Here is a 21,728-nt window from a genome sequence, read left to right as displayed (position 1 = left end):
TTTTAGCAGAAATCCCCAAGCATACTGCAACAGCATCCACACCACTCTTATAAAAAAAACAAGAATCAGAAACAGCAACAGCTTTGCTGGGTACACAAATAAATATACAAGTATGGCCTAAGCCATGAAAGGACCAAGAGTGGCAACAGTTTTTCTCCATCTGACAGAGCCTGTGCACTTCCTTCTAGCTTTCTCCATAATAATACATAACCTGCAGGCTACTGCAGAATTAAATGAGACTTCCATTTTGCTTTACGACACTTGAGTACTCCTAATACATGGTGAGCTGAGCTTACAAAAGACAGATGCCTTTTGAATTAAGCAGATTCTATTTTATTGAGAGATTTTTAACATTTCTCCCCTGTTACCATTATTGCTGTTTCTACCCCACAAGCACTTTTACTCCAGGCTGGAACAAATCAGCTTTTCTTAATAAGTTTATAGATGGTAAAAAAAATCCTTGTGCTTTTAAGGGGAAAAGACTGTCCTGCTCCTTTTGAAGTCTTGGCAGTGTCACCTTCCTACTTCAAACTGGAAGTTTAGGAATAGTTTTAAGAAATGTTTTTTTCAGGAGACTTAAGTCCTTCTACTGGACCAGCCCAAACAAGGAAGCTTATAAACATCCCAGCAGAAAGTGCATAGAAGAACACTGGGACCTGCCCATGGGTCAGTCCACCTCTCCAGTCCACAGAAAAAGAGCTTCTCTGCTGACCAATTTAGATGCCATGCAAAAAACCATTCTTCTGTGCTGCTGAAGTACTCTTCTGAGCAGAGTGCTGCAAGTCGTCTGCTGTACCACCGACCACAAACAATATCTGCTGCCATTTCCTAAAACCTGTGCGGTGCTCACCCCTACGAGATCTTTAGCTGCATGCTGAAATCTACGGTGATGTTGATGTATAGAGGGTTATGTTCCACTGACAGCAGTCTATAGGAACAGGAATTCAACCCATCTGTTTTCCATGTTCTAGATACCTGGTGCAGAAGCTTCATCCTGAGGACAGAGTAGAGTTACATCATTACATCGTTACATCAGCACAAAACCAAACTCCATAAGAAAGGAGTTCTGAGCTCTCCCCCATGTCCAGTAATCTTAAGAGACAGAGCTACAACCATTTTGTATCTACTGGGAACATAAATTCATGTTTTTACTGTCCTCAGCATGGACACAGGAAAACAGTCCTTCAGCATGGGGAAGAGGGATTTAAGCCAATTTATCTCTGAAATGATATTCTAGTGACTATAGATTCAGAAGGTTCTACAGAACATTATTCAGTCAACTACAGGCAGATCTCACGCACAGAACAGCTGCTAGCATGTAGTGTCACAGGCACGTTTTCCAGAGCGTGGTACTACAAGATGCCCATTTTACCTAGAACAAAGACCTGGGCCACCAGCTGTCTTGGTACACAGCTAGGAGCCAGGCAATGTAAGATGGAACACTGCTTTTAACTCACCTCTCTCTGTTCTCCTCATTGCCATGGTCACGCCTGTGGAAGATCATAGTGTATCTGGCTACATCAGCAGATGGTCTCATCACTCGCATCTTCTGTATCTCAACCCTGCAAGAAACAGTTGTACCACATGCATGATACCACCAGCTCTTAAGAAATGACATTCTGGGACTTGAACTCTGTTAGGTGCCACGGAAGCAAGCTTATGAAACTGTAGGTAACTCATCATCATTTCCTCCTACACAGTCTCTTTTGCTGTAGAAACAGAACTCACAGAGTTAGGTTTCTGTATAGCAGGTCCAGGAGGGTGATGGATACCCTCATCCTTTGAAAAGGAACACATAGCTATTACAGAGATCATGTAGAGTTTGCTTTAAAAACATGTTTTACAACAGAATCCATTTAAATTAGTACTGCATGGAAATAAAACCAGACCAGACATTAACCTAGGTGGTCTGTACAAAAACTGCATGTTTTGCAACAAGTCTGTTTCAACTGATGTAGTGAAGTCCCTACACATAGTTCTCCAAAAAAGAGGAAAGGAGCTTGTTTTCCCGTGGTTTGCAGACAGCTCCATAATTTTGAACGTTTTTTCTTCGTATAAATAACCTCTTCATGAAAACAGGGCCAGAAACATTAACCTGCATGCAAGGATTTGAGCATATGGCATCAGGCGCTTGGTTGGAACTTTTGGTCTTAAACATTATCTGCAGAGCACAGCAATTTTGCTCTGTCAGCAGCAGGAAGGGCCAGTCTTATGACAGTGGAGTGAAGGATCAGCCCAGGTCTTTGCCAGTCATACCAGCAGCTGAAAGAGCAGCAGGAATCCAAGACTGTAGAAGCATGCCCTACAGCTCTCCAGTAACTGTAGCAGTGAATTATCAAAAACACCAGATGATGTGAAAATCTTTTGTAATGCTCATTGTAAGGAGGAGTAGGAAGAAAGCACTGCATTTAGCATAAGAACTAATCAGTAGATAGTAACAACACTGCAGCCCTCAGTTCTTGAAAATACTACAGGGGATGCTGCCATCTGCTGCCTTTGCAGAGGAAGGCTGCAACCATCTCTGTACTACGACCTATTAAGAAAGGAAGCTTCCTATTCACTACCGCTACAAACACTGTAACCATCAAAGACAGATTCACCCAGGAAGGAACACATGAGCTAAGGCCGATTGCAGTGCACTCTGGCTCATAGAATTTAGTTACCACACCAAAGACTGCAACATCCAGGAAGCTGTCAGATGCCAGCACAAGCAAATACCACTTTTGATTCCAAGCACTTGCGAACACCTCCACGTTCTACCAGTAGCACGTTTGTTTGCTTGTTAACTCGAGAAGCTGGGGAATAGGATGATACTAACCATCCCTTGCCACTAAAAAAGCCAGCCTCTGAGCTGTCACAGGGAAGCAGGTGTCTATATACACTAGGGAGCTGTTACAAAGACAGGACAGAAATCAATGTCACCAAGTAGACCTCTTAGATTTCTTGAGACACGGCTGACTGATCTGCTTAAGTAACAAAGGAACTTCCAGTGAAAGTTTAACACTCTTGATTTCATCAGTATAATTATTATAGCATCACCAGGAGCATGACTTTTACACCTCCAAAACGTTTTCCATATTTAAACAATTGAAAAGGGTAAATGTAAGGATGACAAGAGTATTCCTGAGTTACAAACTGAGTTTGTAAGAGCAAAAGTTACATGGATATATGCATGGTCTTTCTAAAATGCAAATGATTCACTGTCTTAACTACAGTCGGTGCCGCCCACAAACTAAGCTCTGCTCAGATAAAGTTAGGGTAGTCAATGAGTGAACTGGAAAAATGAAAAAGCCAAAAGCCAAGAACTCTTGCAAAAGGAGTGGATCTTGCCACTATAGCAAACATCACTCCAGACTTTGAATCTCATTTTGGTTAAAGCCAATTTCCAAAGTGGAATAAAAACGCTCTGGGGCTCAAACAAAAGGGCAAAATCAATGAACAAAAACATGCCAGCAATTCTCTCAGGAGAAAGACCAGGTTGTAGATTTGCCTAATCTTTCTGAAGAGGAAAATATAAACAAAACTACATCTTCACACTCCAAATCCCAATACAACAATACTGTTTCAGAGTTCGAGAATCCTGTAGCGTTTCACCTTAGAAGGCTAGGCTGAAGTCTCACTGCTTTTACTTATTTTTTGAACCCAGCTCCTCCCCTTCTAACACCCATTTCCATCTAGCCTTCTTTTTACCTGATTCGAAGGTCGTCATCTTCTCCACCCCAACCCCAATAGTTGTTAGAGAATCCATTCACCTTGGAAAACTGTTCTCTTGTTAGAGCTGTTACACCTCCGAAATATCCCTGGTAACGTAACCTAGAAGTACACAGGAAGAGAAAATGAAGAATTAAAAGGTTGACTTACACCAACAATGAAAATACCACATAGAAACTCTTGATCTAGACCTATCTCTTACAAAGTTCATGATGCACAAACCTATGATGTAGGTCCTGTCCTCTTACTCTTTCCACAAAAAGACAGTGATGTGCTTTAGGCCAGAAGAGCTCTCCAACTGAAAGAATGGAGCTTTCCTAATTAGTTTCCTTATACACCTCCTAATCAAAAAGGCTCTTCTCCTCAAGAACCCTGACAAGTAGGAAAAGAACAACGCAAAGCAAAAAGAAGGAACAAGAGCTGCTCCTTTGTAGTAACAAAAGCAAACTACTGACTACCTTAAAGCTGAGTCGCACAACCTTGAAATGAAAACAGACCATATGTGACAGGGAGCATGTGTTACGGAAATTCAGCTCAAGGCAAGAGCAGTTCCAAGGTGGGGTACAGTGCAAGCTGCTTTACAACATAACTCTAAAAGTTTATTTTTCAATTTCTACTGTCTTCGTCCAGGAAACTGCATCTACTTTTAAAAGGCAATTACATACCATGTTTATCTTACACCACTCTGATAATTACTTTTTATGACACCCTCCACTTTCTTAGCCCTTAAGATAAGCATTCCAAGACACCTTCTGCTAATTTGCCACTTCCAGCCTCAGAGGCATTGTGCAAGTGGCTGCAGATTGCACTTTGATTCCCAAAAGTGCACAAACCTAAACAGATGAACACATTGGCAGCGCTGGCAAAGGAGCAGCGTTTAGCACTATTTCTGGTTTACCATGAATCTGTTAAAGAAAAAAAAAAGACACTGTTTTTTCTCTGAGGCTGGCTGACTTCTACTCCCATCTCAGAAGCAGCTTGCTACAGGGTAAGTTGCTGAGAATCTGGTCCACTTGGGTTTTGAGCATCTCCAAGAATGGGGATGCCACAACCACTCTGTGCAGCCGGTTCCAGTGTCTGATCACCTTCCAAAGTAAAAATGGTTTGTCTTCCACTTAAATTAGAGTTCCTGTACTTCAGTTTGCATCCACGTCTCTTGCCTTTTGCTAAGAAGAGTCTGGCTCCACCTTTCACCAAATGCTTAAATACATTGGTAGGATCTCTCTTGAGCTGCCACGGCACCAACTCTCTGCCACTCTACAAGTCAGATGCTCCAGTTCCTTGATTTTCTTCATGGTCTCACTTCAATAGTCCACATCTCAGTTATACCAGGGAGCACAGAGCTAGATAGGGCACTCCAGTATCTTCTCACCAATAGAGGGCAACAAGTGCTGTCTCAGACTGCTGAAGATACCCCCCCCTCCCCCTTTAACAGCCCACAGTGCTGTTTGCTGTCCTTGCCACAAAGACATTGCTGGCTTATGTTCAACTTTGCAGAAATGGACCAAGGAGGAGGTACTGGTGGGCACAAAGCTGCTTTCCAGTTGCCAGCACGTTCTTCCTCCTCAGGTGCAGGACTTCACATTTCCCCTTTGCTGAACTTCTTGAGATTCCTGTGGTGTACTGACCACCCCCCCTCCAAGCTTTGTATCTTCTTCCAACTTGCTGAAGGTGCTTTTTGCCCTAATGTCCAGGCCAGTGATGAAGATGTTAAGCAGTATCGTTCCTTCCCCACATTGGCCCCGGGGTAGATACACCACTAATGACTGACATCCAGCTGGAAAGTATTATTTTCTAGAGAAGGAACGTACAAGTTCTCCTTTCTCATGCATTTAGTCAAGGAAACCCAGAGGTGAAGCAGACCTTTACTTCAAAGCGCTTGCAATCAGCTTTTGTAAAACCCACTTCTAATTAATATTTAGACTGACACAGCATAAGAGGTGAATCTTGAAAGAAACACATTCAATGAATGAAACCACTCTAGTCATTAAATTCACCAAGATCACGAGCCTTTTTTCCTCTAAGGTGAACTGAACTTGACTTTTTGTTTTTAATTATTTACATCACAGAAACATTTAAGAGATCGATTTAAAACCAGAACCGTATTAGATGCTGTACAGGTGGATAATTAAATGACAACCCTCGTGCTTGGCAGATTCTCATGCTTGTGCAGCTCTCAGTAGCAGAAGTTACCTCTCCAACAACAAAAGGTAAGCAGCAATTTTTATTATCAAAATCCTGAGATCATACTGTCAAGCCACAGAACCAAGAGAATGCAAATATATTTATAGCTCAGACATAAGGTCTGTGGTATGCTGCTTTCCTCTCACAATACCCCCGGAACGACCGTTCTAATGGGTGATCACAGGGCTATCTTCAAAGATATCTGTGTGACGATCTTCTGTTAGAGAGCGCTCCAGAGGGGTGGAGAATTACCACCAGAAAGCGGTGTCAGATGAAAGAAGCACTCAACTATGCAACTTGCTAAGAGGGACATTATCAGGAACCTGGCACGTTCAGATTGTTCTTTTCACACGGATGGTTTCCTACCTGTATCCAGTACTGTTCCGGCCAACTACAAGGTGCTTCGGTTGTCTGTCACACATGTAAATATTGAAGTCATTCTCTGGCACCAGATCCACATCGTGGAAAATGAAACAGTCCCAGTTCTCTTCTTTTAGGGCCTCTAAGTATCCCACGTTCAGCAGTTTGGCTCGATTAAATTTGGTGCTGCCAGCCTGTGCAGAGGAACAGAAAAAGCCCTCACAAATGCGTCAACTAGAAAATGTGTTAACTACATCTGTTCCCAGGCTTTTCTTCTAATCACACAGTTGACAACCACATTTGTGTTCCACAGTCTTTGGATCAATAACTGTGTGAAGAACAACTCTGTAACATTAGATACAGCATCAGAGCCAATGAAGCAAAGTGTTTCCTAAGCCTCTGCACGGGTAGAGACAGGAAAGTCTACAGCTGTGGGGCCACCAGAAGTATGCGTGTTGCCCACAATGCAATCCCACTACTACTGCTGCTTCCGCCCTGTTACTCCATCAAGCTATGTAACAAAGATGTATCTATAAACAATCCATGCAACTCCGTTAGCAAGACTTTTGGAAGCCTAAAAAAAACTACTCCCATAGTTATTGGTTTATAGATGTCAGAGCACTCAACAGAGGCGTTTTACACTTGTCCCCTTAGTTTAAATAACAGCAGTGCTTAAGAAGTTCTGTATTTCCTTAAGCTATACAGTAGGTGGCAGAGTGGGAAATAAAATGTGAGTCTCTTCCTTTTTAACTCCAGCCTATAACCTAAGGATTAGGCTGCAGGCTCTGTTTATGGTTAAATCCTGGTCTTATCTATTTCTTTCCCACAAGATGCATAAAGCAACTGGAGACATCACAAACAGAGGGTAAAAACAGGTTTGCCATAAATGGGTGTTTTGGCTAGACTCACCTTCCAGCACTGGGGTGTGCCTACCCACAGTGAAAGACAAGCAAGAGATAACAGTCATCCAAGTAAGTCTAGATTTGGCACTGCTGCTCACATCAGACAAAACCTTCAGACTTTTCTATTTTCTATTACTTTCTGCTAACATGATGACAGCCTGCCTTCACCTCACGTATGCTGCTTGCCTGGTGGATTCCAGGGGAGCAAGGCTCTGGCACAAAGCTGGAGGATCACGAGGCCAGAGCTGCTGGATCCACCAGCTCTTGGCCAATGGGATGTGTGTGGAAGGACATCTGTAGGACTGTATGATAGATGACGTGTGCCACTAAGCAGTGATCCAGGGGGATGCTTCGGGCATTGCTGCATGTCTGCTCCAGGACAGGCACAGCATCCTCACCCACCTTGTTCCTTAACACCTTCCCATCCAGCCTTGCTAATTGCTGGAGCAATTCAGGAATTGAACTTGATGATCCCTGTAGGTCCCTTCCAATTCAGGATATTTGTGATTCTACAAGTTCAGTACATGAAGAAAGTACGTCCATTCTCCCAGCTGTTAGCCACACTGCTTATGAGCTACAGCCACTCAGTACAATGACAGTATGTACTAATGCAGAAAAAACCCTCACTTTTCCACTCCAGGGGCAGCCACATGGCAACTCTAAATAATAAAGGAATGGCATCATCCTACTGAAAGTAGATCCTGCCATACAACTGAGCAAAAATATAAGCTTTCACCTAGAATGGGCTCAAGTCCATCCTCTTTAAGTAGGGGGGAAGGGAAACTACACTAATTTATCCCTCCCCCCTCTTCTGTTTCCTGCTGCCTGTAAAATCTGTTTAGAATCAAAGTAAGTACAATTAAAAAGAAATCAAGAAAACAACACATTACAAAAGAGAAATCTGTATTGCTTTTAGCTAATGTGACCAGAACATTAAAAGTCAACTTGGCACAGGTCTGTATGCTCAGATATTAGCCACTGACTCTGCAGAGCTTAAAAGAATACTAAATAGGAAATTACTCTTTCAGGAACTTTTCAATCTGCCACGATTGTTTCTTCCCACAAACAAAGCATGTACAAGTGGGAACCGGTGTGCTTAGTTTGAGACAGAAGTACAACTGCAGGACATGTGCTGCTTGCTAAGCACAACAATCAGTAAGCAGATGGGAGAGAAGAGCTAGATACAAAACAGCTCCACGTTTAAAGATAGACAGCATGTCAGCCTAGATGCACGCGTGACAGTTGGACCAGTACTGCAAGATGCTTACCTTGAATACTAACTCTGAAACAGTAAGCTTAGACTGAGAAATGAGCGCTGGCTAAAGACATTGCTTCTTAATACTACCCTGCTTTTCTAACAGCAGCTGAGATTCTGTAGCACTACAAACAATGGCTGCAAGCTGCCACTGTGTCCCTCAACAAACAGAAGCATGCCAAGCAGGCTCAGGAGTGGTGCTAGATGGCGGAGGAGGCAGCACACAGCTCTAAGGATCACTGAGTGGAGACATCCTCCCCACCCTCTGCAGAGCTGCCCCACCTGGTGGATAACGTAGATGCCATATTCCAGCTGCTGCCTCTGCAGGAATGGGTGCAGGTGCTCCAGGAGGTACAGCAGATGCCTCTCGCGGTTGCGATGTGGGATGAGGATGGCTACACGCTGCAATGCTGAACACTCTGCAGGGTGATACCGGCCCTTGGCCACCTGAGGGTTCTCCTTTTGTACTTCTTCAAGTGTGAGAGATGGACTGAAGGTCAGTTTGCTGGCACCTCCTGTAGGAAAAGTACAATAAGCTTTCCTAATTTGTTTCTGGTTGTGGCTACAGTCCAGTCACCTAATAAAGTACTCTATAATCAGCAAAAAAATTTCAGATTTAAGCCACAATTTGTTTCCTTGGCTGCCCAAGAGAAAGACAGTACAAGAAGAATATTATGTGGGCAGCAGGAAGAGACTGTACTGAGTGTTTTGCTAAACTGATGACAGAGTAGTGAGTAAAAAACATACACAAATACCAAGACAGGTTTCACCCTGCTGCAAGAGAACTGACCAGAGACAGCCACCAGAACAAAACAGAAGAGGAGAAGAGCAAAGTGGAAAAGAGACACAGGATTGTGCTTGTGAGAAGTCATCTCTACTTAAAGCATGAACAAAAGTATTGCAGGCTTAATACTATAAATATATAAGGAAATATACAAAGGCTCTCTGTAACCAAACGAAATTATCATTGCTTCTCTCGCAAGGAGCCCCTCCAGACTCCAGCAGTGAAAGAAATAGATAAGCTCTACTCCAGTTCTGCAGATGACACAGCTGTAAGCAGTGGAGAGAACTGTCCACATGCTTTTAAATAGCTGCTCAGCAGCCCAGAGTAATGCTTGATACAGATATTAGGTTGTTGCAGTATTTTTAAAGCATCGTCCATCGTCTTTGTATTTTCTCAGCATCACTCAAGAGAGTATCAAACCTAACTTGCAAGCAGGAACATCCTCCCCCCTCCCCTCCATCTTACTATAAGAGCAATAGGGTAGAGGGGTTTGCTCAGAACACATGCCAAGCACTGATGAAGGTAAATACAATAAGTGCACAAAAGGGCTGCAGTGCTGTGAGTTATCAGCATTAACATGGCTGTGAGTTATCAGCATTAACATTAAGCAGGTCATACCAAATTGGACACAAGTTACATGAAGTAACTTGTTAGAAGGGCGAGGAAATCCATGTCACTTACGCAGGTACGGAGACAGAGCTGGACAGGGACCCTGAGGTGGCTTTGTTGTAGTAACTTCTTCAGTTAACTTCATCTTTTCTTCCTTCTGACTGTCCTCTTCCTCCTCCAGGCTAATTATCTTTCCAAAATGCTCCCCCACACTCTTAAGTTTAGGAATTGTCTGTCCAGAATCCACAAAGTAACTGAATGCAGCCCATAGCACCATCAAACACACAGTGACAAGCAGGAGCACTTTGAACTTATTGAAGAAGTGAAATACGTACAAGCTTAAGGCCATCGCTCCCCCTGATCAGCCAAGCGCTTCCTCCCCCAGATCCCACAGTGGGTCTCCCACTGTGTACTCAGCAGGGAAGAAGCCAAAGGTCCCAGGGAGGTTACAGTAAAGAAAGGAAGCTGGAAGTAGGGAGGGCAGCTGCACTTCTTGTGGTTCTGTGATTCATGGGACTGCAGTGCTGATTGTTCTTTGAGTGTCAGAAAACATGACTTAACCTGGACCAAAGAGAAGAAAAAAGGAAGGAGTGTTAGTTTCTATTGCCCTCCACTGCTGTACCTTTGAACTTCATGAAAAGAGCTTATGGCAAGACAGGGAGTGATATCAGAAATACTATGAAAGCACCAGAATATGAAAGGGACAGCAGCTATGAACAAAGTGATCAACAACTGAGCTTTGGTCCAAGCTCAGCCACAACCAGCTGCATGACTTCAGGCAAATGGCTCTTCTGTGTTGTTCCACACCCCTACTCTGTCTGGCTTTTATTGTTGGTGTGTGTTTGTTATTTTAAGATCAGAAAGTGTAACAGCTACCCCATGTTATGTCTGTGTGCAGTTCTTGGCAATACACAGGCTTTAGTTTATTTTTACCAAAACTAGCACAGCTGCAAAGCAGGGGATGCTGCTGGCTACGAATGAAGCTATCTTCCGCCACCAAAATAATAAACACAAGATCACTCTCTTTTGGAAGAAAACAGTTAAATTCTACAGAGATATCATCCGTGTTACACTGCCATGCACAATGCAGCATATCCCAAGTCGGAAGGGACCCACAAGGATCATCAAGTCCAACCTCTGGGTCCGCATGGGAGCACCCAAAATTCAAACCCTATGTCCAAGTTGTACATGGGAGCCAAACCTGGGACTGATGAGACGACTTGCACTACGGGTTGCCTGAGCTTCTCAGTTTGCTGGGAACTGACAAGTCAGTGCAGCACCCAGGAGGCAAGGCACTTAACAGCAAACCTCCTCTCTCCGTGCATCATACATTCTGCATCAGAGCTGTTCAACGAATCCTTAGTACAGAACTACTTAGCACAGGTCCTGAAGAACACTAGAAGAGCACTGCTCTTGATACAGCAACTACCCCAACATGCTGTGCTCCAGCAAACTATCAATCTTCCTGACACCACAGCCCCAGGCCAAGCAACATTCAGCCATAATACAGCCTCGTATTAAAAACACAGGCACAAAACAGTAGTTATGTTTCAGAATCACAACAAAAGCCTCAAAGGAAGCCCATCACAATCCGCAGCATGCTTTCTGATAATGCGCTGTAGGCACAGGAATTACTCTGCACCAACCCACCCAGCAGCCTACCTTTCCTACTGGTACCCACCCTGCTGTCTTTGCTATCTATGGCACTGGCTACAACGCATTCTGAAAGCACCAGCACTGTTGCACATCCAACCTGTGCGTCTCCAATGATCCAGAAGCACCCTTTAAATACACAGCGCTTCTTCTGACCTGATAGTTGAGAATATTTGAAAACCAAAGACTAAAACAGACCCTTCCCTCCACCAAGATTACTATAATCACACTGCCAAGAACCTGCAAGTATCAGCTCTGGAAAACAAATAAACACTGTGGTAGGTCTGGAGGTCTGACTGTTTCTCTTCTGCCCCTGCATTTTGGGAACACCCCACCACATCTCAACAAGAGAGTGTTCATTTTCTAGCAAGCACAACGTTCCATTTCAGCCTGGATTTCGCTGCTTTACAGTTAAGACAAAAATAAATAAATCAAAGTTTGATAAGGACTCAAATAGAACGTGGATTAAAATTGGTTAAAAAGCTCTCAAAGAACCACAACTCAATTTCTTTAACAGAGGCTTGGGAAAAATGCTCCCTAAGCAGAGAATGAGCTGCAGATAGAACTACCATGTATCAAACACCACAGGGAAAAAGTGTGAGACAGGAAAGGAAAAGCTGACTGGAATGAAAGTAATGGGAAAACTGCAGGAAAGGAATGGAAGACGAAGATGCTGAGATCTGCAAAGAACTTATTTTATTTCATTAACGAGATTTACTTCCTATATCTTGCTAAGCCTTGCTGGCAGACACGCTATAATACAATTAATTGCAGCCGTGAAGCCCTGAGAGGTGACAGCAGAAATACTGTATTCATACACATTAAGGAATTCCAGTTTCAAGCTTGACTAATGAGCAGACAACAGTAATATCTGCTTTCAAATACTGCTCACTGAAACATCAGTGCATTTCTTTCACCCAATCATCACTCCCTAATTAGCTTTCATTAGCTGTCATGCCAGAGAAAGGCTGCTGCGTGGCACAAGTGATTCTGAACTGTAGCTTCATCCTGATTTCAGCTTGGTCATTTCAATTTCCATCACTGCAGTGACTGAGGAAGTAACAGCCCCTTACCCTGATGTCCCACCGCGTATCACCACTGAAACAATAGGGGGCACAGCTAAAAGGAACACTGTCCATCTCTGTGCCAGAGGGAAAGAAAAGAAGTATCAGGAGGCCATCAGCAGCATCAGCCAGAACACGCTGCTGACACCTCGCTCTTTTCAATACCAGGAATTGCATGTAGATGACAAATCATGAAAACAAACCCCAAACTGTAGTGCACCGAGCTTAAGCCTACCCCCCCTCCTCTACCATTCAGCCAGGTGGAAGCTCACACATACCAATTTGCTTTGCCAGCTGTGTGAGTTTCCTCTGCATGCAGATGTTAAAGTTCCCAGCACCCAGCTGACAGTCAAACTGTACTACTGTCAATGCGAATTACTCTGTACGATAACTAAAATCATGTGTCGCTGAGCTCTATGACACCAACTGGATGCTGTTCTTGCTTAAAATACACTTGAGCACTCCTGCGGAGGCATACATAATGCATGCACAAACAGCTAGTCAGCTTCAGCTCATCACAACACATGCAGTCGGGCGCCGTTCCTGTTCCATAAACTTGCAAGTTTTCTGTGGAGAACATCATGCTCATTTCAAAGTGTGGCAAGCATGTGGATATTGTATTTTAGGCAGAAAAACCACATGCGAATCAGGCAGCCACCCTACCTCATATTACTACTATAAGAACAACCGGTGCCTTTTAACCTAGCTTTTGGGCCCATTTTTTGCTAACGGGATAGGCTTAATAAAATAAGAGCTACCTCTGACCTTCATTAAAGGAATCCAGAAACTTTCACAGAAACCTGAAGTGCAACTTTCCTCTTGTGAAATGCCATCTTTCAGTGAAGCAGAACCAGACTTAGCTGAGAGCATTGCAGCTGGCTACAGGTGCACAGCACTACAGGACGCAAGGTTAAAAAGCAGAGCTTCGGCAGCAAATGAGCAACACGGGCACAAGCTGGCTCCTCACATGCACGCTCCAAGGCCAATCTGCCAATGCGAGGTCAATGTTTTCCTACGGCCTGATAGAAGCCATCATTCACCAAGCTGTGAGACAGACAGAAACTCTAGACTAAAAGCTGTTTTCCTCCTAGACAAAACCCCCAGGCAGAGGATCTGTGGCAGCCTCGCTCTGGGTATCAGTGACAGAAAGGAATCTTAGAAACAAACTCTGATATGCACCTGGACTTGATAAAAACCTCATTAAATGCTTGTTTTCCACACTCAGATAAGAAAAATCACTATGAGAACTACACCAAGGCTGAGATTCACACAGCTGTTCATACTGTTAAGCTTCTTCTGAATAAACAAACAGCAAGAATACACTTGCTGCCCACCTTTTTTTCCCCCGTGCATATTTAAAACTATTCATCCTCTATAGAATATCCACAGAAGAGCTCCACAGATAAATTTCAGTCTGATTCTACCTGCTTCACGCTACCTGGTAAGGAGAGGTTTCCTATCACGCAGAATTTTCTGGAAGCCTACGTGGCCTCCTCAGGCTTGGTGAAATGTGCAAATCCCACTGATGGCACAACAGGGTCGGCAGCAAAAAGGATTCACTTCAACCTCATTTTAAAAACCCTCCAAGTTCAAGCAGGAAACAAGGCACAAAGTCCCCTGGAATTGCAGTGATCAGGTACGCAGACTATCGTTTGCTATTTCATCCAGGCCAAAATCAATAGCAGCAATGAGAGAGAATGAAATCCCCTTACAGCTGACAAGCTAGAAGAATCACTGTACAGCAGTGGCTTCTCTATGCAAAACAGATCAAGTCCTCATGCTTTTAAGAGCACAAAGCCACTCTTTCTGCAGGCATCTCTTTCATTTTCGCAGCTGAGCTTTTCAGTTAGGCTTTAAGCTAATGAAATTTTAACACCTCTTTTCTACAGTAATTGTTTAATCCTATTCCTCTTCTTATCGAGGAAGCACTGAATAATGGTAAAGTCCTGGGCCATTTTTCCACACTGCAAACACAGCCCTCAGTCAAACACCTATTCCACACTGCTATCCACTTTCCAGGATTTCAAGCCAAAGGAAGCAAGCACATTAAACACTCACTGTTGCTGCTGCCACCGCCACATCCCTCCTTCCTGTAGAGCAGACACTGCTAGAAGTATGGAGAGCCCCGTGCAAGTGACAGGCACTTTCCAGCCAGGAAACCCCACACCATAAAGAGACCTCTGTTACCTTTCATATGCTGCAGGAAAGAGTGAGCTCAGAACTCACAGAATGACTTTAAAAAACAAAAAGCCAACACATCCAGCTTGTCCCTGGCTGTACAGAGGCCCCACAGTGCCGCCCCACAGGCCCCTCCCACAGCTCACATGCCAGCAAGAGAAGGCAGGCAGTCTCACTGTTGGCCCCAAGGCATGGCAGAACCAGTATGGGGGGTACCAAGGAACATCTGGACTGAGCAGCAGGCCAGGAGCAGTGCTGCAACATAAGTAACTACTACAATAAACAATCCAATTGCAAACTATAGCTCAAGCCTTTGTTCCTAAAAGCAAACCACGATTTTACCAGAGCCTTTCTAGTATCCGTTTTATTTGGAGATTTGTGGTGTCAGAGATGCCATCTTTCTTGAACAGATCAAGCTGCCCACCCTCTTGATAATACCATGGAGATGAGCAGGCATCCCCTATCCTGTAATGCTCTTCTAGTGAGCCAGCAGCGTCAACAGGACAAAAGTGACAGCAGCATCTCTTCACCATCTTGCCCATCAGCACTTAGAGCTGCGTTCAGCCAAGTGATGCTTTGCCACACGGTCTCTGGTACGAGTTCTGCCACCAGACTCCCCAGCAGCCATCCATCAAGCAGGCAAACCCTTCCTTCGGTGGAGCTGTACCTGTGTGAGGGTGTGACTTTCTCACACTTATCGAGAACATACTGATGAGGCTTAAGTCACTCTGAGTACAGAGCTGGGATTGATTGTATTCGAGGTGGAGAGAGAAAGGACAAATGTAATCTAAACCTGTTTGCACTCTTTGCGCAACTCTGTTCCAATCATGTCCACATTGAACAGCTTTGCCAGTAAGCCTTCTCTATACCACAAATATTCATTAGTAGGACTACACAAAAGTTCTGGGGAAAATCTTGTTTCAGTAACCTAGTATAGTGAGAAAAATAATACCTTTAGTATTACGGTACAGTAAGCCTTCCCACCGCGAAGGTCAGGAGGCAGCTTTCCGTTAAATGGGAACACTTATTTTAGGAGGATGATTATATACAAAACAAATGATTATAAACAAAGGAGGACTGAAACAAAACAACCAATGGTAACTGACCACGATCTCCCTCATGCTAATGTTCATGCTAATTCCTGAGATGGTCTTTGCTGTGAGTGAACCAACCTTACCGCTAAGCTAAGCACAAGTCAAGTGATTCGGTGCTATTCAAATACTTCAGTGAAGTTTTTGCTTTCCTAAAACATAATGAGCTCTGATTTTACTCCAGAAAACGCAGTCTGATTTCTCCGTGCCAAGAAACACGTTTATGAATCGCTTCCCTTGTTACACCACTCCTACTGAACCACTGACCCCAAGACCGAGTGCAAAGAGATGCAGCAAAGCACACAGAAATCAGACCTGGTACTCCCCATAATTACCTACCCTATAACTGCTTACCACAAACACATCGTTTTAAAAAGGCAGCACAGCTTAAAAACACCTCTCCCATCAGTGCAGTACACTAAAAATGCACATGATACAACAGACCTCTGCTAATATGGGGATCTCATAAGAGGAAGGTAAAGATTGAGTTTCGGATGTACAGTGTAAGAGCTCTAATTCCCATCCTCCTGAAGCGTTGTGAACTGGGCCAGCATTCAAGAGAATTAAGAAGTGCTTCAGCAGTTCTACTTTAAGTTACGAAAAAGCCATTGTATTCCAACTGCTTGCATGAGTAATTCTAAACCCTTACGATGGTATTCCTATAAATCAAGACGCAATCAAGACACAATCAAGACACTATCACACCTTTAGGACAAGCAGCGCAGTAAAAGTCCAGGCAGTTAGAGAGAGCACACTGCTATTCCCCCTGGTCAATTACTCACAGTTACTCTGCCCTGGAGAGCATGGAGAGGTGAGAAATGATGCTGTTGACTCCTTCTCCCTCATCGCACAAACAGCAGCCACGCTCCAACCCTCTCCAAGAGCAAGAGGAGGTCAGAGGTGGGTGGGGAAGCAACGCTTAACTCAGAAGTAGAGCATGTGGCTGTTCCAATCCTTCACTTCCTCATTACCGTGCAGGTCTTACCCTCCCATCTCACTGATGAACAAAATCAGCTGCAAGACTGAAGGCTGAGGTAGAGCAGAGGGGAACAGAAGGTTAGCGCTGCAGACACCCCAGCGATGCCAGAGCCTAAAATTCTGCTCTCGTTTAAAAATCGCATACATTTAGGTCGTTCAGACACACTTCATCACTTCCAGCCAACTTCAAACTCTGGTGCAACCTGGATTCATGATCACATAGTAACAACCCAAAATCAAGCACTCCTCAGCTTCCAGTTTTAATTGGGACTCACTTAAAAGAATAACATGGCAACTCAAACCAGAGAGCAGGAGAAACACGCAGACCTTCTGAAGCTGAAGGAGCAAATATCTCACCACTAAGCAGAAAGGTATTTGTGAAAATGAAATACAGCTGTTACGGAAGCAACAAGGAAATGCCTACGTTAATCAAAACCGTGACCTATCCCACTTAAAGAAAATGCTTCTCAAGAGCACGATGGAAGAAAAGTGAGGTACTTCAGCACAAAAGAGGTTTGGGAAAACATTCAAGTTGAAGAGTGATAAGCAAAACAAAATCCACAAGCCACACTTGTAGGGAGCCAAGATCCAAACAGTGACTGCAATTAACACAAGACTTGCAGAACTGTTAACTATCTCTGAGTTGCAGAGAACTAAATTCTATAGAGAAAGCATCTTAGCTACCCACCTTACTCATAAGAAACCATGCATAAATATTTCAAGAATGAAAACGGATCCTGAAGTTTGCGTTTCCTTGTTTGTTTTTAATTTCAGCCATCTCAACTGCAGCTAAATGACACCTCTCTTCTCTCTAATCCTCTCCAGTGAAAACAGATCTCCTAAAGTTCGCCCGTCCCTTGGGAACTTCCTTAGCTGCTAAAAGAAAGGGTGTAAAGAACGCTAAAGCTACAAAACAGACCTTTGCTATTAACTCTTTCAGACGAGTCAGCGTGAGCAGGAAATACAGTCATTCTCCTTTACAACAGACTATCACCACCACGGTGCTATGAAGCCCCGACTCCTGCAAGGTTTCTAACCACAGCAGAGCTATACCTTAAGAGAACTGGCAGCGCTGCTCGGAAGCCCACCGTCCCTGCCTCACACCGGCTCCAGACTGCCCCTCCTGGATCCAGTCCGCTCGGATCGTTGCCTGGAGCCCCCGGAGCCAGGGCCGGAGCAATGAATGAGATTCGCTTCTCATCAGCGGGAAGGCTTCAGAGAGGTGCCCCGCTCGGCTCCGCTTCAGGTGCAAGACGGAGAAAGCAGCATCAGGCACCCGACTCCCCGCAGGGCTGCTCACAAGGTCAGACAGATCGGGCACACTCGTGGCACAGCCCCCCGCCCCGCGGTGCCACCCCCGAGCCCGCTGCCACCTGTACCCGCGGGCAGCGCCGAGCTCCGCGCCGCCGCTCCGCAGGGCGGCCTATGGGACCGCATCCCCCCATCCCCCCGAGCGGACCGGCCACCCGCCGAGGACCGCCGACCCTCCAAAGCTCACGGCCAGGCCCGGCCGCTCACACCGCCCCCATCGCTCACCTCCCCGGGCCGCTCGGACACCGGAGCCCCCCGTGCGCACGCGCACTGCCGCTACCCGCCCCCTCCTCCCCCCGCTGAGGGGGCCGTGACCGTTCCGCCCCCCGGCACACACGTACTCACGCACCTCCCGGCCCGCGGTCATCCCGACCATCGAGAGCGGGGGGCAGAGCGGCTGCCTACAGCCACACGGACCCTCCCTCTTCTTCCCCCCGCCCGCCTTGGGTAGAGCGGCCGGCCGGCGGCTGATGTGGCAGCGCGGAGTAGCGGGCCGCAGGCCTTATCCGCTTGTTTGCCTTGGCGTTCGGCTGCGATCTCGGGAGGCGTAAACTTAATCAGCGGGGGTCAGACGTCGGCTTGTCGCAGGGTGCTTGTGGCTGGCGAGCAGGAACCATGCCAGTTTTCTCTCGGCTTTGTAGCAGTGCCGCCTGCGAGCTGTGAGGGCTGAGGGCAGCGCTGCGCCTGTGCTGCTGGGAGCCGTCTGTAGGCGGGAGCTTCCGTTCTCGGAAGGTGGATTTAGGGGATGAGATGGTAGATTTTAGAGCCACACGGGTTAGTTTCCTATTCGTATGTACGTCCATGAGCTACAGTAAAATTGTTTTGTAACTAAATAGCATGGTTTGGGTCACTTAGTTCCAATTCTTCCCATTAGACCAGGTTGCTCAAAGTCCAATCCAGCCTGGCCTTGAAATCTCCAGGGAGAGGGGCATCCACAACCTCACCGAGCAATCTGTTCCAATGTCTTACGGCCCTCACATTAAAGAATTTCTTACTAATATCTAGTCTACCCTTTTCCCATTTAGAGCCACTTCCCTTTGTCCTGTCGCTATGTGCCTTTATAAAAGTCCCTCCCCAGCATCCTTCGGGTACCAAAAGGCTGCTATAAGGTCTCATGCTGAAGAGCCCCAGCTCACTCAGCCTGTCCCCATAAGGGGGTGCTCTGATCATCTTCATGGATCTCCTCTGCACCCACTCCAACATCTTGATGTCCTTCCACTGGTAGAAAATGAGTACAAGTACTATTTTCTTAGGCATGGACACAGAGTCTACACCAGACCTTCTTCCTTGCGGAATGTGTGAAAGCAGCCTTCATTTTTGTCGCTATTCTTGGATCTCACAGTTTTAAACCAAGCCCTTCTACCTGACAAGCCCTTGGAAAGAAAGCTATATGCCTTGTACAGTGTGGCTGTAGTGAACAGCGCTAGTAACCTTTTGCATACAGCTGTAGTACAGAGGAACCTTTGGAACAAATGTATGAGTTCCCAGGCAGTGTTGTGCCCACAAAATCCAGCTAGTGTTTGTTGGAGGCATCTGAGGAATATTCATCTCAAGCATTCAGACATCAGCGACTTGCAGTGTCCACGACAGTAGAAGTCTTAACACTGTTGTGTTAAATTAAGAGTTCTCTGTGCCTGTTTTTATTGTATCTTAATCAGCTGCAGCCTATTTTAAACCTCAGAGCCCATTCCTAGCACACACTATCTTTCCTATATTTGGCAGCAAAAAAGTAACTTCGATGGAGATATGTCCTGGCAGAGACTTTACTGTCACAGTGGTACAAACAGACGAAGAAGAGCTGACTTTAAAATGGTTCTGATGCTGATAGCAGCGTGGTTACAGTAGCAAGGAGTTTAGAACTGGCTTCAGGAGTCATCCCAGCAGCTGGGGGACATTCAAGCAACTGGTTCACGCTGAACTTCTGTTGCCACAGATATGTTGTTAGTGGTACCCAGCCTCATCTGGCTATGTCTGCAGAAGACAGCAGGTATTTGTTTTATCCACAGTAGGCTTTGATGTTTTGAATTAAATGACAGCTACATCCTGTGGCAAATTTACATGATTGTTCAGGGTGACATCCAGTTATGTTCCACAGATCGTGAGGCAGTAGACCTGGAGTAAAAAAGGTAAAGGGTTGCATCGTAGCATGAAAAAAGGAGTTAAATCAGTGAAAATGGAAAGGGATTTGAAACAGGAGGGAGAGTGGTTGACAAGTGGTTTCTGTCTTCTACGAGTCAGTAGAAAACAGGGGCAAACCATGGCAGAAGTGAGAAAGAGATAAAAAAAAAAGGGCGATGCCTGAAATATCAGAAGGCAAATGAAAGTTAGGAGAAAATAAGGAACAGATAGGCTAAATCCTGTGCTTGACTGGCTGACAGTATATAAAGTCTGCGTTTTATACCACTTGTGATTGTATTGGTCAGTGAGGAAAGTGGTGGAATAGTCCTATGTATTTTATAGAAATCCCTGTAGCATTGAGTTGTATTTGTAGTAATCGCTTAGCAAGCAGGCCCTTTTACATTTAATGAGAGAGGAAGGATCTTTTTAAGCATGGCTTTCTGTCTTTGGGCTCCTCAATGACGCACACTGTGAAAAAGTCCCGTGCAAAGGTCAGTTAAATCTGACAAGAGGGGATTTCACAAAGCATAACAGGGATGATGCCCTCTTTCACGTTCTGCCTGAGCCATTCCTTGGTCCTCAGTGCTCGCAGCCAGAGCTCAATGTGAGTTACAGCTTCCTCTCAAACACAAGGAGAGCAAGGACCCGGGGTAGCTCTAAGATCCTTCTGCACGTATCCAAACTTAAACTGACACTGCCGAGAAGAAATCTGTCCCCATCAAATCTTGCCCTACAGTGCCATGCAGCTGAATGCTGCCTGGAGCATCTTCCATACAAGGGAAGGCTGAGAGGCCTGGGACTCTTCAGCCTGGAGAAGGCTGAGAGGGGATCTTATCACTGTTTATAACTATCTAAAATGTGGGAATCAAAGGGGTGAGGCCAGGCTCTTTGCAGTGGTGCCCAACTGCAGGGCAAGGGGCACTGGGGGAAAACTGCAAAACTCACCAGCTTTGAGCGATGTGGTTCACTCTTTTCCTTTGTTCTTCCTTTGAGGAACGTGGCTTAGTGGGCATGGCTGATGGGTTGATGGTTGGACTAGATGATAATGGTCTTTTCCAACCTTCATGGGTCTGTGATTCTATGGTTTGTGTGACAGCGCTCAGCTGTGGAGGTGAGCTGGGCCCGGCTGGTGGGCAGTTAGCTTTCTTTCAAGGAGAGCCTTTTGGATCTGCAGCTGAACCTGCGGGTACACACCAATATTTTGGCTGCGGCCAAGCACAGCTCGCACAGCAGCAAAGCTTTCTCCATTCCAACTCTGCCTGCTGCTGCAGGTGGATGAGCGGCTGTAAGGGAAGGCCTCAGGACAAGGGGCACTCCCGTAATGCCCTGCCCACAGATAACAACTGGGTCGCACACACTATGGGGTGGCCCTTTGGCTTGTTCTTGTGAGGCCGCCCGGGCATTGCTCTGCACGTGTAAGGTGCTGACAGATTTCCTTCGCTTCTTTTGCCGTCTTTAAACTCGCTTTTCCCTCCTTCGCCCCGCTCCCAACCCCCTCCTTCTCTCTTTGCGCTTCCCACCTCCTCCCCT

At 45.4% G+C, this 21,728-nt stretch overlaps 1 protein-coding gene across 4 annotated transcripts; it reads right to left on the bottom strand.

Annotated features, from left to right (window-relative positions):
• Positions 1-314: 314 nt before the first annotated feature.
• Positions 315-18,791, bottom strand: B4GALT4 (beta-1,4-galactosyltransferase 4). Of its 4 annotated transcripts, none has more exons than XM_072345452.1 (8): positions 18,430-18,791; positions 17,823-18,009; positions 9,878-10,366; positions 8,695-8,927; positions 6,262-6,449; positions 3,691-3,813; positions 1,458-1,562; positions 315-994 (listed from the first exon to the last, which is right to left on the bottom strand). In XM_072345452.1, exons 3-8 carry the CDS (start codon positions 10,152-10,154, stop codon positions 853-855), a joined length of 1,068 nt encoding a protein of 355 aa, XP_072201553.1. In that variant the 5' UTR covers positions 10,155-10,366; positions 17,823-18,009; positions 18,430-18,791; the 3' UTR covers positions 315-852. The 4 variants fall into 4 exon arrangements, with proteins under 4 accessions (XP_072201553.1, XP_072201570.1, XP_072201562.1 ...); XM_072345469.1 differs by lacking the exon at positions 18,430-18,791 and adding an exon at positions 18,306-18,340; XM_072345461.1 differs by lacking the exon at positions 17,823-18,009 and having other exon boundaries at positions 18,430-18,770.
• Positions 18,792-21,728: the final 2,937 nt, after the last annotated feature.

The sequence above is a fragment of the Excalfactoria chinensis genome, chromosome 1 (assembly GCF_039878825.1).
Source record: "Excalfactoria chinensis isolate bCotChi1 chromosome 1, bCotChi1.hap2, whole genome shotgun sequence".
NCBI classification, from domain to species: domain Eukaryota; kingdom Metazoa; phylum Chordata; class Aves; order Galliformes; family Phasianidae; genus Excalfactoria; species Excalfactoria chinensis.
This window is presented reverse-complemented; position numbering and strand designations above follow the sequence as displayed.

Coding starts and splice junctions, on each gene's coding strand:
- B4GALT4 (XM_072345452.1), bottom strand. CDS start 10,154: ATGGCCTTAAGCTTGTACGTATTTCACTTCTTCAATAAGTTCAAAGTG. Junction 6,450..8,694: donor GCATCTACGTTATCCACCAG/GTGGGGCAGCTC, acceptor TCCTCTGCACAG/GCTGGCAGCACCAAATTTAA. Junction 3,814..6,261: donor CGGAACAGTACTGGATACAG/GTAGGAAACCAT, acceptor GTGTACTTCTAG/GTTACGTTACCAGGGATATT.